The following is a 19301-nucleotide window of genomic DNA, read 5'->3' on the forward strand; positions in this document are numbered from 1 at the left end:
GATGATAGATTCAAGGTATTCATCTATTCACTATAATAGTTGAAATATTCCATTTGAGCAAGTCATTTAAAATTGTAGAGATGGTCTTTGCTGATTTTAGCAGGGCCATGAAAAAACGTTTTAGTTCATCCGTTATTTCAACCATTCATTGTAAGTGCCTTTCCCTTCAACAGTCAGAAAACTTACACATTGAGAGAGTACTTGTTGCCTATTTCTTTGAACAGGAGACTGAAAAGACATACACTCAGGGCCTACAATTGAATCATATCATAGATTTCTTTCAACACTGAATCAAGATCAGGAGGCATATTGTTGACTGCCACCTGCTCTCTGTGAATAAATAGCGTGTGGATTGGCATTCAGAAGCAGTCTCTTTTATCCCCACGGTAAATCCCTTCCTTGCTGCTCATAGAGCTGGTGCACCTTCACTTTTGACCCCTCTGCACAATTTGCAGCCTGTCTAATGGCTCACAAAAAAAGGTGTTATCAAAATGAGAAATCTTTCTTCTATAGCATGTGATTATTTATTTTTATTCTGCAGAATAAAAAGTTGTTGGATATTTTTCTTTATTTAAAGTATATTTCCCCAAAGCTCATCTACACACACAGACACACACACACACACGTGTGCCGGCAAATGCTTTCATCTCATTGTAAAGCATAGCCTCCCCTAGCATGCCCAGAGGTGCTGATTGCTCTATTACATCATATGCCACTGATAATATGTAACATCTAAAAAGTGCTATTTGATAAGTTCACCAAGAACCCATTCTATTTTCTCTCCAAATGAAGTATTGTTAATAACTTTCTCTCTGGTTTTACACAGTTCTTGGAAATAGAATGACTTATCTATTTATGGTATATGTAATGAAAATTGCCTATTTTGATGTCTGAGAAATTTAGATGCATGAGTAACATAGTTTCATTTCTAACTTTATAACAAAATTAATAAATTTGCTACTCCAAAACATTATATTGTGCTTATTTCAAGAAAATTTGATTGGTTTATCAGAGAGGCCACTGCCTCTGTTTCAGAATGAAGTGAAAATCTCATGACTTCATGTCACTAAATCACAGTTTCATAGATCACAAAACTGAGGCCAGAGGCAAATGGATCACTGCTCCAATAATTTCTGATTCTCATATATTTACTATTTGTTTCCTTTGTGGAATTTTCTTTTTCAGTTGCTCATGTAAAATCATTGCACTTTTAGCTTCATTTATTATTGAGTTGTATTTATATTACTGTTAAAATCACTACTGTAATGCTTTAATGACTCACTTTTGAGTAATTTTTGAGGTAGGAATATAATGCAACATAGTAGAAATGATTAAAACTGTTAATTTTATCAAAATAAATAGATTTTTTTAAACCGACTGTACATTATTCATTGAGATGAACAAGCAACTTAGTAATTTTAGTGTGTTGTATGAAGTGTGCTACCTTGATAGATCTAAATAACTAAAGACTTCCAGTGGTCTAAGAACCATTTTTGTGCTACCCTCAGTCCACTTAGCTTATCATTCTTATGGGGATGAAAAGTGAGCCTGAGTAAAGCAAGCCAAAGAAAATAAGTTCCACAGCAGGGCTGGACAGAGATGTTCCAAGGATTGGACCTGAGAACAGGCTAAGAAAAGTATTTTTATCATAGAGATTAAAATCACAGTATTTTATCTAAACATTGTTTAGAATTGCTGGTTCATAGTGGTAAGCAGACTTTTATTTATTTTTATTATTGGTTTTATATTCTTTACAGGCAATTTACACCTTTTCTGTCTGTACTTGGGGCAGACAATTCCTACCCCCAGCTCTTGGTCAGCTGTGGGCTGACCTAATAGGAGCACTCAAGGCAAGTAGGAGACGGAGAGCTCTCAAAATGGGAGTACACCTAGGCCTGGGTTACCTAACTTTCCCAAATGAAGAGAGAGAGACTACCACAAGGGGGGAAATTATATACATATATATGTACGTACACACACACACACACACACACACACACATATATATATATAAAAAGAGAGAGAGACATGGAAAGACAGAGAGAATATTCTGATTAGCAGAGGGCCTGATAAGTGATCCTGATCTTGACTCCTCATTTTATGTACTATTTCTGCTGTGTTTTTCTTTGTTTGTTTTTTGAGAGGTAGGGATGGAGAAGGCAGGGAGTGAATGAGCCAGAAGAAGAAGGGGAGCAGAGAGGAGCCTGGAAGTTTTCTGAAGCATGAGGAAGTCCTTGTGTACTCTGAGTCCAACATGGTACCAAACAAAGTGTACACACCATATCATTTTTAACATGATTTCAGAGAATGTGCTTAGTCAGCAGTGTACATCAAAATCCTGAGTTTAGAGGAAATATTGAAGCCAGAATGCCAGTGTTGAGAGTGGGGGCAAAGCTGAATGTCTAGGAAGGTTGTCCTTTCAACTCAGATATACAGAGTCCCAGGTACACCTGATCTGTTTTATCTTGCTACCCTTCTGTCTAGCATAGTGTACGTGACCAATACAATTAGTAGATGGCTCAGTGCACCAGAAATCCAACTTGTACAATTTCCATTTTAAAAGGCATTTTAAACCCAGCTATTTCCATACTAGGACTCCCAAAGTGAGGTAAACTCATACATTCAGCATTGGGTTTCGCCAGTAAGTGACGCTGAGGTTGCCTGCACTTTTTGTATTCTCTTGGGAAAAACTGATGACCTGAAAAATTGCTCAATGATGAATGAGAAGATGTTCTGCCTCCTTGGTGGAAGTACTCCAACCCTGTTATGAGAAAACATTAAATCTGAAGTTTTGAACAGCAAATGTGATCTTGCCGTCAGTATTGTTTTTAGTGAAGAACATTCAACTAATTCAATAAATGTTCAGCGAGGGCTTATTATGAAACAGACTAGGCTAGGAGCTGGGGTTATGAAAATGTATCACACTGTCTCTGTGACAGTTGCACACAATTAAACTAAAGCAAAAATCTACCAGTGCAATAAGAGGATTACAAACAAAAGGCTATTGGACTGAGGTGCAAGAGGGAGAGGGATGCAACATTTCCCAGCCTGGGTAACTTAGCTGACCTCTCTGTGAACACTTATAAATATGCAGGTAAGTTTACAGATTTTGTGAGAAAATAGTGCTTGAGACATTAAAGGTTCTTAATAAATTACTTCCATTCCTCCTTCTTTCTCTCTGTTCTCCCACACTAGAAATATATTGCAGGTAGGGCCTAGGTCTTGCTTGTCACTATTTTCTGCACTATGTCATCTCTAGAGCTTTGCCTTAATTACACTCATTAAACACAGACTTGAATGGAATAGTTTGCTGATTGTGACTAGGAAAGGGGGAAAAAAAAGCAAGGAAAAGAAAAAAGAAGGGAGGAGTTGCTCTAAACACTGTTGATGAAAGACAAATACTCAGGTAGGTAGGTCTGATGGAGGCAATTGGAAGAAATTCGACAAAAGTACAAGACAACTATAACTTGTTAACATGAGATAATATTATCCATTTTTCTCTTGCCTGTGTTTGACCATTTGGTGCTACTGAAAGCACATGAATAATGGGTAATCAGAAATGACATTTTACAGCAGTTCTGCAATTTGAAACACACGTTCTATCACATTTATCAGTGACACTCCCTACCTCTTTTAATACCTGGCTCCTTCTCTTGTGGTATTAAATAAGTCTTAGTGATTTAAAGTGAGATGATCTCCTAATGTCACCAAAGCATCCAAACAGAAGAAACTGAAAAAGTTGAAGAAACTGAAAAAGTTATTTCAACAGCTATAAGTTTTTAAAATTTGTGATACCTAACAGTTTTTCCTTGAGAATAGACTCATGATAAAATAAGCATTTAATAAACCAATTATTTGCATGATGTGTAGACTACTCTAAGAGGATAGTATCTGTCCTCTAAGTAAATATTACAACAACTAAACCCACACTAGCCTGGATTTATCGCACAAATCCCTCTGGAAAAAAAAGTCAAAGCGACTTTAAAAAGAAAGGCAGACTGTTGTTAATTTCCCTTTCATTGGAGTAGTTTTCTAAATTTTTTGAGGCCGACATTGAACTGTCAGGTTGCATTTTTTTAAGAAGCTGTATAAGTTGATGAAAATTTTTTATTATTGACACAAGTTCAGGGTCTGAAATCTGCCTCTTTTTTTTTTCCATTGTTGTTATCATCCATTTAGTCTGCTTTCCTGCCCCCAAATCTGGGTGGACTCTGCCATCGGCCAGATCACTGGATTGCAATATTGGAGATACACCCCCCAATCTTCTTCCCCGCAGGCATCTTTACCCCAGTTCCAGCCTTGAAACTGCTTGTTCCACCCACCCTCCATTTAACACTCTCTCTTTGCCCAGCTTTGAATTATTTATATGTCTGTATTCCTGACCAGAATGTAAGCTCTTTTGAGGTAAGAAAGCATATCTCATTTATCTTTGCATTCCCTAATTGTCCTTTGTACAGAGATTTTGAGATATGACAATCATTCGCTAAATAAATATCCAATAAAATAGACCAAGTCATTTGCAGTGAGTGAGGATCAGCATCAGATTCTCAGGACATTCATTGTCAACTATTTGGCCATCACAAAATTAATCTTTATTCAAATTCTATATAATAGTTTGAAAAATATTCAGAATAAATGAATATTGAATGGGGCTCTTCCTGGTCTAATGCTCATTCTAGTTGATTTTAAAGGGAAAGATTTTAAAAAAGAATTTGGTGTTTGCTATCTGTACTAATAAGATAACTTTCAGCTGTTATAAGCATATTTAACTAGATACAAGTGAAATAATTAGTTTAAAACTGTAATGTTGGGAAGCGGATGTGGCTCAAGAGACAAGGCTTCTGCCTACTTTATGGGAGGACCTGGGTTTGATTCCTGGCGCCTCCTGGTGAAAGAAGAAGAGAAAGCATGTCTGCACAAAGAATGAGTGCCCACGTGGTGAGCCGGGAGCCTACGCGGTGAGTCAAGTGCCCATATGGCAAGCCAGTGCCCACATGGTGAGCCGAATGCCTGTGCAGCAAGCCGAGTGCCCGTGCAGTGAGCCAGTGCCCACACAAGTGAGTCATGCAGCAAGATGATGATGCAACAAAAGAGAGATGAAGGGGAGAGACAAGGTGAAGTGCGGTAGAAACCAGGAATTGAGGTGATGTAGATGACGGGGAACCTCTTTCTACATCAGAGTCCCCAGGATACAATCCCAGTGAATCCTACAGGAGAAAAAATGAGAAGACAAAAAGAGAAATAGATACAGAAAATCACACAGCAAATGGACATGGAGAGCAAAAACAGCAGGGTGGGGGAGGGGGAGGAATAGGGGATAAATAAATAAATAAATAAATCTTTGAAACAACAACTGCAACAACAAAATTGTGATGTTGAGCACATTATAATTTTGATGTCAGATAATACTATACTGAAGAAAATTTACCCATGTTAGCCAGATAAAAGTACAGCATCTATTATTCAACTTTGGGGATTCAAAATATGAGAGTTAAAATACCTCTTAGCATTTACCCAATGCAGAAGACCTGCAGAGGCCAGGCTGGCAAGTGGGTCTGTATGTAAAATAGAGAGATCAAGTATCCGTCTCTCTAGAGGGAGCAACTGAGGTGGTTCTGGCTTATTATTGGCCCATGGCAATAAGGTTGCTTCTGTCAGAGGAGAAAGCTGGAAGTCTAGACATTTTTGAGAAAAATCTTGAGTTTTAAACGGCAACAACTTCAATTTTTTTGTTTGTTTTTTTTGTAAAACTAAGTGCAGGTGTATGTAAGAAAACCACCCTCCTCCCTGCTGGCCAGATTTAGTCCCCGATTTATCAGTTTCTCGACCAGGGGTTCTTAACAAGGGGTCTGTGAGCTTGCATTGAAATTCAAAAAAACATTTTTCTTGTGGGGATGTGTTGGTGCGAGTATGATATGTTTATTAAATAATGCACAGTATAGTGTGGACTTAGGAAGGGGTCTGTGGTTTTCACCTGATGGCAAAGGAGTCTATGGAACAAAAAAGGCTAAGAACCCTTGCCCTAGAAGAACCACAGGATCTTTGAAGTACTTCTGACCCTGATATTTTAATCCTCTTATCTAGCACATAATTTAATCAGCAAGAATTCTTCCATAATTTCCATCAGATGTTGCCTATTTTACTCTTACTGAAATTATCACACCAATGTGTAAACAATGTATTGTAAACTTTTATTTTTAAAAAATTTACAGAGAACAACTGATGGGCTTAACCATGTGAAAATTCTGCCAAATCTCAAGCACCTCCATGGAGTCACTCACAGATTTTTATCTCAACATATTGTGTCTTTTCTGGGCTAGATCCATTCATTGTGAATGGTAAATGACATGTTGGAAAGGAGAAAAAAAACCTAAAATGCAATCCCTTAGATTACTTAGGCCTTATGTTCTCTTTGGGTCTTTGACAGATATGTCACAACTCTGTATGCACCTGGCGAAATCTGGTGATTTTGACACAAGAATCAGACATTTTCGCTTCCCTGTACTTTTGTTAAGAACACTATATCTAAAAGCAGATACCGCTTTCCTACTTGGTCGACTTAGAATGGCTCCCACTAAGAAAGGTGGCGAGAAGAAAAACGGCCATTCTGCCATCAACGAGGTGGTGACCAGGGAGTACACCATCAGCATTCACAAGCGCATCCATGGAGTGGGCCTCAAGATACGTGCCCATTGGGCGCTGAAAGAGATCCAGAAATTTGCCATGAAGGAGATGGGAATGCCAGATGTGCGCATCGACACAAGGCTCAGCAAGGCCGTCTGGGCCAAAGGGATAAGGAATGTCCCATATTGTATACATGTACAGTTGTCCAGAAAACGTAATAAGGATGAAGATTCCCCAAACAAGCTCTATACATTGGTCACCTATGAACCTGTCACCACTTTCAAAAACCTACAGACAATCAACATGGATGAAAACTAATAGCTGATTATTAAATAAAATGATAAAAGAAAAATAAAAAGGGAAGTGGACTTGGCCCAGTGGTTAGGGCGTCCATCTACCACATGGGAGGTCCACGGTTCAAAACCTGGGCCTCCTTGACCCGTGTGGAGCTGGCCCATGTACAGTGCTGATGTGCGCAGCAAGTGCCCTGCCACGCAGAGGTGTCCCCGTGTAGGGGAGCCCCACGCGCCAGGAGTGCGCCTTGTAAGGAGAGTCGCCTAGCGTGAAAGAAAGTTCAACCTGCCCAGGAATGGCACTGCACACATGGAGAGCTGACACAACAAGATGACACAACAAAAAGAAACACAGATTCCCGTGCCGCTGACAACAACAGAAGCGGACAAAGAAGAACACGCAGCAAATAGACACAGAGAACAGACTAATGGGGGGCGGGAGGGGAGAGAAAAATAAATAAATAAAAATTTAGAAAATTGTACAAATAAAAAAATAAAAGCAGATACCAATGAGCAATTAATTTCCTTAAATTCACTCTTATTCTAAAGTTGCCTGAACATCTTACCATTTTGATAACTGTTGATACTCATATATATAAAGTAACAGTAAGTGTTTTCCCTGATTTCATGGGAAGTTCATAAGTCAGAGTCCAGAAAAGAAACTCTGGGGCTAGATCTGATTGCATGAATTAGTTTTGTTATGATTGATTTGACTAGTCAAGTTAGTCTGAAAAGTAGCTCAATGTCAAAAATGTCTTCAATCTTCAATCACATTATTTAAATCATACTTCCTTGACATTTCTGATACAAAGCAGGAGCCTCTCAGGGCACTTTCTATTTCCATGTCTTTCCAGGAAATCAAGGCCTATTTAATTAATTGATTTAGCATTCTTTCCAGTTAACAGTCTCTGGGTAACTACTATGTGGAAAACTGTACTAGGCATGACAGGTTCCATGTGACACTTGTCTTCAAGGACCTTAGAGACTGACGAGAGATTCTTGGAATGGAATGTAAGGCCCTCTATAATCTATACCCTTTTTCTTCATTTAAGATGCCTGGGAATGGATGTGGCTTAAGCAGTTGAGAGCCTGCTTCCTTTAGGGGTAGGTCCTGGATTTTGTACCCAGTGCCTCTTAAAAAAACCCCAAAACAAACAACAAGCATACAAATGAAAAAGCAAATCAGGGAAGCTGATGTGTGCTGGCTTCCTGCATATGAGGTCCCCAGTTCAATCCCCAGCCTGGTACCTAAAAAAAAAAAAAAAAAAAGGCTTACCTAATGTGCTATAATATGATGGAAAAGAAGACAGGCACATCCTTGCCTTTTATGGGACATAAAATATCCCATAAAATTAAACAACTAATAAAATAAAATCTAGTACACATAAATTAAACAAATAATAAAAAGCAGTTTTCAATTCTGTAAAGGGCTACAAAGAAATGCAAGGATTTGTAAGAGCTTTGTCATCTCTTCAGCCTTATCTCTTGCCATTACCTACTTAAATTTTATGTTCTGTCAGTGCAGAACTGCTTTTGGTTCTATAAACACAACCCATTGTTTCATGCTTTTGTATCTTACCATATATTAGCCTTTCTACTTGGAATCTTCCTCTCTTGCCATGATTTGTCTGCCAGGCAACTCCCATTCATCTTTTCAAAGTCACCTGTATCAGATATCTCTTCAACGCTACTTTGGATTTCTCAGCCTCCTCTGTCTTTTATTCCAGTCACCGCAGCATATCTGTGTGGGTTTTGACCAGCTGCCTTCAGACAGGATCTGATAGTTCCCCCTCAGGCTGCTGCTGTCTGTGGCTTCCAGTCCAGGCTCCGCAGGCGAAAATGCAGAACCTAGAAGCACCAGGAGTTGATGCTCAGAGGAAAAAACCCTGGGTGGTCCTGAGACACTTTTGCTAAGACTCCTCAGAAGATCTTAAGAGGGAATCCTCCTCAAGGAAAGAGAAAAGAAGAGAAGGGAGGGAGGGAGGAAAACAGGGAGAGAGGGAGGAAACCAGCACGTAGATAACCAAGTCAAACTAGGGCATGACAGGCACCATCAGAAAGAGATCTATGCAGAATGTATACTGAGAGTTTAGAAAAAATCCAGAGATTGAAAACACAAACCCTTTGTGATCTATGTGAGTCATGTGCCACCATTACAAATGGGAGTGAAAATTAGTAGTTAGTAAATGCTAGTGACTTGTAGGAACTCTGCCCATTTTCACATACTAAATCTAAGAGAAAATCCATCATCCCAAGGGGGAGTACATCCAGTCTGGCTGAGAGGCCAGGGAACTGGGAGGAGTAAGGAAGTATTGGTTTTTGGGTCTGGTAGAAAGTGGAGAAATTATTAGTTCCACTTCTTTGGGGGTTGTTTCAAAGTTGGTGCTGTGGCCGAAGATATGAGTAAGGGATAGGAGCATGGGAATTGGCAGGAACTATTTAAGGCCATATCTCAATTGATATCATAATGCTATTAATTGGGGCTAAAAATGCCCAGCAATTCACTATAAATTCAAATGATTTTACTGTGTTGGTTAAAAACGTGATTCTGCTTACATTTTGTCACAGTTTTGATTTTGTGTTTACTTAAAAAAAAAAAAAACTAATGTTTTAGCTTTGAGCACCTAAAATGAGTGAAAAGGCTGTGATTTTAAAAAAGTGATAAATGCCAAGATATGGCGAAGCCTCTGGCAGTGGTTCTCAAACATTATTGATACAATAAACACCAAGGGGCTTGTTAAAATGCAGATTTCTGAACCCGAAGGTAGGTCTTCTGAATCAGAATTTCTGGGGTTGTGAGTCAGAAATATGTATTTTAAGTATATACCTCATGCTATTGTGGTATAATTCTAAATGCTTAGAACTTTAGAAATCACTGGCTTAAATGAACAAATAAAATTAGTGTTAACCAAAAGTAAGTGAATGTGTTCGTATTAGTCTGCTGAAAACAAATCATGCAAAGACCAACAGCTAATAACTTTTACTATATTTATTAGTATTTTATTAGTAAATAAAGTGAAATACCTGGAATGCCAAAGGAAGGGACTGTCTTCTTTGACTCCAACATTAAAGAACAGTTACTTGCTTTGAAATATTAGTTTAATCACATAGGAAATAAAACTGAAAAAAAAAACTCTTAATTTAAAATAAAAATTAATCATTACATTACAAAAGAAAAAAAAACTGAAGAAGTATAAACTCACAAAAGCATTATGAAGAACTGAAAAGCATGGAATAATTTTTCACTAATTTTCACTGCTTTGTTTGCCATTTTAACTGTGAAAGCTTTTCTGTTACATTACTTGAATGTCCCAGAATTCATCCATCTGTGAGGTCCTTCTCTGTTTTAATACCCAAAAGTCTCCATTGCACTTTTATACAGGAAGTCCACCCTTTAACCTATCCTACCAAAGGAGTTCTGGAAACCCCCAGGGAGTGCTGATATGCTCCCAATCAACCCGGGCTGTCTGCCACTTAAGTCAGCTCTCTGCTTCTTGCTTTCGTTTTTTTAAAATTTTTTTTAAAGATTTATTTTTTATTTATTTCTCTCCCCTTTCCCCCGCAGCTGTCTGCTCTTCTGTGTCCATTAGCTATGTATTCTTCTGTGACCGCTTCTATCCTTATCAGTGGCACCGGGAATCTGTGTTTCTTTTTGTTGTGTCATCTTGTTGTTGCGTCAGCTCTCCGTGTGTGTGGCGCCATTTTTGGGCAGGCTGCACTTTCTTTTGCGCTGGGCAGCTCTCCTTATGGGGCACACTCCTTGCGTGTGGGGCTCCCTTATGGAGGGGACACCCCTGCGTGGCACGGCACTCCTTCCAACCATCAGCACTGCGCATGGGCCAGCTGCACATAGGTCAAGGAGGCCCGGGTTTGAACCACGGACCTCCCATGTGATAGGGGACGACCTATCCATTGGGCCAAGTCTGCTTCCCTGCTACCTGTTTTTGAAGGTTGCTTCTTCTTCCCTGAGAAAACTTTTTTCAGGCCACTGCTATTCTCCCAGAATCACTGTAGCAGTTTGATATTGTTTATGAATTTAAAAAATAGCTATTGGATTATGTTTGTAAACTGGTCTGCCCCTGGGCATATTAGATTATACTGGGTTCAGAAGTTTCACTTTTACTTGATTAAATAATTAAGGTTTTGATTGGGCCACATCAGTAGGCCCTTGTGGGCAGGGATTCACAGAGAAGCCACGCTGCAGAGAAGGAAAGAGGGAGTTTTGATTCTGGAACCTGGGAAGTAAGTACATAGAGAGCAGATATGTGAGGAAGGAGAGAAGGCTCAATTGTACACAGAAAAGGCCCTGGGAAGAGAGACGAGCCATTTGCCCAACAGTTTACAGCTGGCCTTGTGTAGAGAGCAGAGGATCTGAGCCTGGAGAGAAACAAGCCCTGGAAAGAGAGAAACCCAGGAAGCCTGAATACTTGTAGATGTCTGCAGCCATCTTGCTCCAACATGTGGCAGCAGACTTTGATGAGGGATGTAATTTATGCTCTATGGTCTGGTAACTATGGGCTTCCACCCCAAATATCCTTTATAAAAGCCAACAGATTTCTGATATTTTTAATCAGCACTCCTTTGGCTCACTAATACAACCACCTCGACCAAAGCATAGGTAGACACCTTTCCATCAAACACTGAGAACTGAAACCACGATACAGCAATTAGAGGACCTTACTAAAGGCTAAAGGTAATTGGAGGAAATGACAACAAAAACAACTTAAAATCGGATATGCTCTTAGAAAGAGACCACAGTCCTAAGACCCTCTTCGGTGAGCCCCTATTGTGCAACACCTTGCCTAGCTGCCCCAAGTCTCACTATTTCAAAGACCAGGAAGGCTACACTTAGGATTGTAGCTGTAATCGGGTACAACCTACTTTCCCTTACAGGCATTCCCATAATCATCCCTTCTGCAGAATCCTAGCCCCAACTCTTAGAATTCCAGAAAGAAAATAGTTTTCTCCTTCCCCCAAAGTCCCACCTCCTACAATCATTCTTACCTCATCTAGGATTGACTATTTCCAGGAATGTCATTTCCTTTGACAGAGAACACTTACTCCATACACATTGATATGGTCTTACCCCTTTTGAAACCAAAATATATCAGACTCTAAGACCATAAGACTATAATCTTATAACTCTCATCAGTATAATTCTGAAAGCCTGGATTATTCAATCTTAAATAATACTATCTGTCCTTCAGTCAGATTGAGCAACAGGACATTTTCATTTCAAAGACTTCTCTAATATGATGTTATGACCAAGGCTTTACAACATTCTAACTCTTTTTGAGGTCTTCTCTTGATGTCCTGTGTGGACCAGTTTAAACAATAGCATGCACATTTATTAAAGACCACCAATAATAAACAACCATAGATCATAGTAGCATAATCTGGAATGACAAAGATCTACTAGAATATTAATCCTAGTGAGTTTGTATTACTAGACTTACTTTTCCAACCTGAAGCATCTGTTTTTGGTTTACTATACTACATATTGAATCTTCCCCAGTAACAGTGGATGGATACTTGCCCTGTATAGTGGCAGACCCTCCCCCACATTCCCCCACTCCCACCAAGAATAAAGAATACCATCTCCCTAGATGTTTAAGCCTCCATCTCTTAGAAGGCAGACATACAGTTTGGCTCTTATAAATAATTTCTTTCCCAGTCTCTCCCTGTCAAGTGTTTGAGAAAAACAAACACCAAAACAGAAAACCTGTACAGTCTTGATAAGGATGAGTTACTTTATTTATTTGGTTGTTTGGTTGCTTTGGATTGATGGTTTGGTTTAGTTTTAGGCCAGGAAGTACATAGTAAGAGGTAGTATCTTTATCCAGGCAAACTTCTTTAAGCCACTGTTGCTAATTCTTCTCTACAGAGTTAATCTTTCTTTGTCTCCATTTTCCCATTTGTCAAAAGAGAACAAGATAATACTTGCAAAGAGAGGATTAATCTATGTAAAACCCTAGTTAAGTGCTAAGTAGTTTTGTTCTTGCTACTTATCTTCAATAGGAAATTATCTTAATGCGTGTAGGTGACAGCAATTTGTTGAAGTCTGATGAGAAATGGCATGGTAGCACATGAAACTGACAAGCAGTAGTAATGAAAATGGCATAGCCCTTTTCTTATAGACTCTATACTTGGATTGGATATATATGTTGAAACTCTCTGATAATATACTGAGAGTAGTTTAATGTGGTATTAATCAGTTAATAAAAATGTTATCTTGAAAGTTTTACAAATTTCTACTCATAGTGGGAGAATGGGTTGAAATGTGAAACATTATTTTTTCTATGCTTTACTCTATATCTTTTTAAAATTAATTGATTAAAGCATTGAAGCATTAATGTTGCAGAAAAAGGGAAATATTAGGTGCCATATGATCCTAGCCTATAAGAGCTATGGTCTTGCTGTGTGCACCTGATTTCGTATTTCCTCCTTGTTTCATAATGTGAAATGACTATATCAAAGATGTAATTGATGTTTTAGTCCACACTTATTTTTCAACCTGCTTTTCCTGTTGACATGACACTTAGTGAAATATCGTCAAAGAGTAAATGGACAGTTTGGGAGAGTAGAATTTTGCTGGTCAAATAGTTCCCACAGGAAATTAATTTGAGTATTGGATGTAAATAGAGTCAAGGAGAGGTGAATGAATCTCATCTGCATCCTGAATTCCTAAAGAGAGCACAAGGGATGTTCTACCTAATGATGAAATCTTATTATTAGAAAGAATGCCTAACTTGTATTTATGTATTCTTTCTCATTTATGCAACTCTAAAACAAAGAGCGTATCACTCCTTTTAGATAAAAAAGAATAGCTTGTATCAGACTAATCTGAAAACAGCTATAGAAGCAGGATAAAACACATAACAGAGATGTTGAAAAGCACCAGGGATCAATCAAAGCGGCCATGACTTAGAGGCCATGATCATGGAGAAAAGGAAACTTTAAAGAAGTTCAACATTCTACACCCAATTTCCTAAAGAGGCTTTTGGTGATTCTTAATCTGCATATATATGGGGAAATAGGTTGAAAAACCAAGCACAAGGCAGCTGCTCAAAGGCTAAAACGCTAAGCAGAGCTTTTGGTAGTCTCACTGGGTTAAGGAGAGAAAACTAAGAGCTAAGATTATGTGAAGGTTAAGGAGACCTGAAAAACACTCAATCCTTTCGGGGGGCTATGTGTTAGAAATAAAGACAAACTAGAAATAGATAAGCTATCCAAAAGCCTGAAACATGGCCTCAAAACATCTCAAGTTCATTTGCCAGGCAGAAGAAAATTAAACCTTCTCTGGGGGAAAATAACATCCTTGAAGAAATGCAGAGATTCTGTATTTTCTTTGTATATAATATTCAACATTCACCTAAAATTAAAAAAAAGGCAGACATGCCAAGACTCAAGCCTATATAACCCAAAACTCAGGGAATAAATAACAAAAACAACAGACAATAGGCTATCTAATGTCAGAGTTAGGAGACAAGAACCTTAAAATACTTCGTTATTATGTAGAATAAAATAGAGGAAAAGATGGACAAAATAGATAAAGTGATGGATAATTTTTCTCCTTGAAACACATTAAAAAGAATTGAAAATAGGAATAGGAGTGTAACATGTGAGATATAATCAAAAGATATGACATACATCTAACTGTCCCAGAAATAGAGGAGAGAGAGAATGAGACAAAATAATATTTGAAGGGATATTGGATGTGACAATTTGAAGTTCTTTTGTGAATTCCAGAAAAGATTGTTTTTGAACTAATCCATACCTGTGTAGTGTGAGACCCTTGATTGCATTAGATTCTGTTTTAAGGGACCTTGATTAGATCACTTGATTAGATTGCTTTTGATTTGACTCAATCCAGTCAGTGAGGTGTGACTCTGATTGGGTCTCAGTTCTCTTGCAGGGTCTTATATAAACTGAGAACACACAGAGAGACACAGAGAAAGGAAGCTGCCACTTTGATCCTGCCATGTAAGAGAAAGGAGAAAAGAGAAAGGAGAAAGTAGAAAGAAAGGATTCCTGTTTCACCAACAGCTGCAGAAAGAGGGAATCCCTGAGAGGCTCAAGGAGAGAATGCCTGATCACCCATAACTGAGCTCAAGGAGAGAAGTCTAAAAAGGCTCAAGGAGATGAGCCCAATTACACACAGCTGAGCTCAAGGAGAAAGTAGAGGCTGGCAGACCCACCATCTTGCTCACCACATGCAGAATCACCAGTACCTGACTTTAGTGAGAAAGCATCTCTGATATTGACTTCTGGTTTCATCCCATTGTGGTTCAGCTAGTGATATGACAAATTCTCCTGAATGTCAGAAGCATATAAAAACAAGTAAACCTAAGCAAAAAAACATCTTTCAGTTTTTGCAAATTGGCTTTGCATTGGTTTTTCCTTTCCTTCAGAGGTCAGCCTTCCAATCAAGAAGTTCATCCCAATGCGAAGGCAAAGCGCAGGGTCCTTTCTATCTTTTCTAGCCTGTGTCTTGTCCTGGGCTTGTGCTTGGTATTGACATTAGTAGTTCCCCTATTTACAGGAATTAGAATGCCCCTCCTATTCCTCAGGAAACAGATCTTCTCCCGCTCTAGGTTGTCCCTCTGCAGACTTAAAGCAAGTAAAGCCTTTGCCCCAGGCAAATGACTCGGTTTCTTATTTTGCTATCTAACTGTCTCAAGCTGCTTTTGCCAGAAGGGCAAACTGTGGGGAAGCAGCATGTAAGAGAAGAATCTCCTAAGTCAGGCTTTCCCAGCTGGAACAAGGCCAGGCACCCACAAAGGGAGCAAATCTCTTGAGGAGGGGATATTAGAAGAGTCAGGAAGGATGCCAGGAGCCTCTTGCACTCTCCGCAAAGCTGTGCTTTCATGACCTGACCCCTGCCCAGCCAATGCAGCACTTCAACTGTATTCCATAGCTCTGAGGAAGCTTATTTTCCTTTAAGTCTCCCCAACTTTGTCTGGACTGGGTTGGAACAATGGCTCCCCTCAGTACCAGGACCCCCAGTGATCTGAAGTAGCTAATCAAAAGCAGTGATCAGGGATTGGCCCATAACCCCTTGGATCTTGGAGAACTAGTCTTCCAGATTTGAGTACCTTGCTCCTGCTAGCTATAAGACTGGATAATGGGCCATGGCAGCCACTGTCAGAAAGTGCAATTTACTGATATTTTATACTATTTACCAGCTTCTTTTTTCTACTTTTCCCTGCATGCTGCACAGTGTTCTACTGGACTCTGGCATTTCAAAATAGTTGATTTATACAGTTTATGCCTCTTTAGTAGTTGTTCTGGTAAAGGGACTGATTCCTGGAGATTCCAACACCACCATTTTCCCACAATCCTGAAAACCTACATTTGAGTTTTTCAGTTTCATAAAAGAATACCATGAAGAAGTTTTGACAATAAATTTGAAAATTTGGATGAGATGGAAAACATAAACGATATAAATAATAAAACTGATAGCAGGAGATATTTAAAAACTTAATACACTGATAACTTTTAAAATAGAATTAATTGTAAAAATTTTCTCCAGCATGAGACAGCCATATAGATGAATTTCTCCAGTGTTAATGGAAAAGACAATTTACTTTTCATATGTAAACAGTTTCAGAGAATAGAAAAAGGGGTAAGTGACCTATCTCCTATTTTAAGTCTATAATTATAGGCCAATAATACTAGTAAGCACAGATATACAAATCCTAAATGATGTAATAGCAGATAGAATTTAGCACAGTATTATATATTTATAAATTAGAGCAAGTAGGACTTATTTTAAGAAAGGAAGAAGAGAATAATTCATTAAAAATTTATTAGAGATTTATCAGATTACTAAATTAAATGGAACTAAGAGGTGGGTTAAAAGGAAATTCAAAGAAGCAGATTTGACTTAACTGATAGAGCATCTGCCTACCATGTGGGAGGTCCAGGGTTCAAACCCAGGGCCTCCTGACTCATGTGGTGAGCTGGCCCATGTGCAACGCTGATGCACGCAAGTAGTGCTGTGCCACAAAGGGGTGTCCCCGTGTAGGGGAGCCCCACACACAAGGAGTGTGCCCTGTAAGGAGAGCTGCCCCGCACAAAGAAAGCACAGCCTGACCAGGAGTGGTTCCATGCACACAGAGAGCTGATGGAGCAAGATGATGCAACAAAAAGAGACACATATTCCTGGTATGGCTGACAAGTATACAAGTGGACATAAAAGAACACAAAGCAAATGGACACAGAGAGCAGAAAACAGGTGGGGGGGGGGAAGGGGAGAGATATAAATAAAAATATATCTTTAAAAAAAAAAGAAAAGGCTAAGCATCCACCCTTTCAAAAAATTCAGCTTTAAAAGTAGCATTTAATTTATTTCATGTTTTAAAAGGATCTGAAGCAATTTTGTCATAATCTTATTCCATCTAGTTGATGGGTACCTGTGCAATTATTACATTCTCTGTTTTTTCGGTTTGTTGGTTTGTTTGCTTGCTTGTTGTTTGAGGTACTGGGAATCAGGAATTTAACCAGGGACCTCGTATGTGGGAAAAGTTGGCACTGAACCATTGAGCCACATACGCTCCCCTGAGTTGGTTTTTTCATTTGTTTTGCTTCTTGCTTGCTTTTGTTTTTTCAGGAGGCACTGGGAACTGAACCCAGGACCTCCCATGTGGGAGGTGGGTTCTCAGCTGCTTGAACCACATCTGCTCCCTCTCTGTTCTTTTTGATTTTGGGAATTTAATACTAATTTCTCTGCTAGATTATAACTAAGTTTTTCTATCTTAGCAATAGATAAAGCTATTTCTTACTGAACATTGGTCATAGAAATCAACCTCCTACTCCTACAAAGGGATTTTTGCCTTTGCTTATTATTATTATTATTTTTAAAAGCCATCTGTGTTGCTATGAATAAGAAAATCAAATAAACTTCAAAGCCTATAGGTGTCTTCCTCTGGCATTTCTATGTTCTTAGCTCAGTTCAGAGAAGGAGTCTGTTTCCTTTTGGGAAAGTGCAACTTCTTATGTGGTATGAGGAAAATAGAAGATGACAGTTTCTGAGTTAGGTTGTGAGGTAAGATGCTGCAACTTCTTGATGTGGCAAATCCATGATGGTATCTCTTTTAATGTAAGTATTTGATTCCATTCAAGGCCACTGGCCTCATTCATGGAGCTGCCCTGGATGGTGCTTCAGAGGTAATCACCGGACATTGTAAATCCTCACAGGGCCCACTGGATGGAATGGAGGAGAGTATGGGCCATGATGTGAACCATTGTCTATGAGGTGCAGAGGTGCCCAAAGATGTACTTACCAAATCCAATGGATGTGTCATGATGATGGGAATGAGTGTTGTTGGGGGTGGGGGGGTGGGGTTGAATGGTACCTCACATATATATTTTTAATGTAATATTATTACAAAGTCAATAAAAAAAAAATCTAAAAAAAACCAAAAAATCTAAAAAAAAAACAAAAAACAAAAAACCTGCCTTGGATCCAGTGCCAGAGATATTCATCTCCACATGATCGTCTTTCATCTGACACATAACCTGTCTCTTGTTTGAGAGACACAGAAGGAAGCAAAGATGGAATGTAATCACTTGAATGTCTAACCTATTGGGTTGCCAACTTTCTGAACTTCAGCTAAGTTCCTGAATCCTTTTGCTATATTCCAGAAAGAAAAAAGAGTCATTTTTGCACTTAACTAAGACTGAGTATTTTGGAAAAGATGTATTCTCCTCTCTACACCACCACCACCATATTAAACTAAACGATGCTCTTGATTATAATGCTAATTTCTCCAAAAATGAGACAAAGGAATAACCTTTTTCTCGTTTCCAGACTCACTAAGTTTATCTGCATGACTTGGGTTACTGTTCTTCACTGGAGATGACCTGGGAGGGTTGAGTAAGGTAAATATATGTAAAATACTTAACAGTGACTGACTCAAAGTAGTGTTCAATTTTAAGTTCTGCTCAGACCCTGTACCCTTAGTGCCTCCCATCTCAACTCCAAGTCCTCTCTAATTTGGAGAAGACCACAAAAGTAGGACTGGTTCCAGAGTAACAGATTTTGGAGGAGGCATGTTGACTCGAATTGTCTCCATGGTAGTTCTAGAAGGATCTGTATACCCTAGGATGGTATTCCTTTAGACCTGGGTGAGAGGGAACCTGGCCCCTCACCTCTTAGATCCAGGGTCAGCAAACCTCTTTGGTAAAGGGACACATAGTAAATATTTCAGACTTTGAAGGCCACTTAGAGTCTCTAAGGCTATTTTTTTTGCAATCTTCTAAAAATATAAAAAAATTTTAGCTCAAAGATCATATAAAATAAGCTACAGGCAGGATTTGCTCCTTCCCTGCTGCTGAGCCATAGTTTGCTAACCCTGTCATAAGTGGCTCTAATTTGGTCAT

At 38.9% G+C, this 19301-nt stretch overlaps 1 protein-coding gene across 1 annotated transcript; it reads left to right on the plus strand.

The window, feature by feature from the left end:
• The first annotated feature begins 6555 nt into the window (after window positions 1-6555).
• LOC101410735 (large ribosomal subunit protein eL31-like) lies at window positions 6556-6982 on the plus strand. Its single transcript, XM_058296414.2, has one exon. The coding sequence runs from the start codon at window positions 6565-6567 to the stop codon at window positions 6940-6942; it is 378 nt and encodes a 125-aa protein (XP_058152397.1). The 5' UTR covers window positions 6556-6564; the 3' UTR covers window positions 6943-6982.
• Window positions 6983-19301: the final 12319 nt, after the last annotated feature.

Source organism: Dasypus novemcinctus, chromosome 4, assembly GCF_030445035.2.
Source record: "Dasypus novemcinctus isolate mDasNov1 chromosome 4, mDasNov1.1.hap2, whole genome shotgun sequence".
Lineage (NCBI taxonomy): Eukaryota > Metazoa > Chordata > Mammalia > Cingulata > Dasypodidae > Dasypus > Dasypus novemcinctus.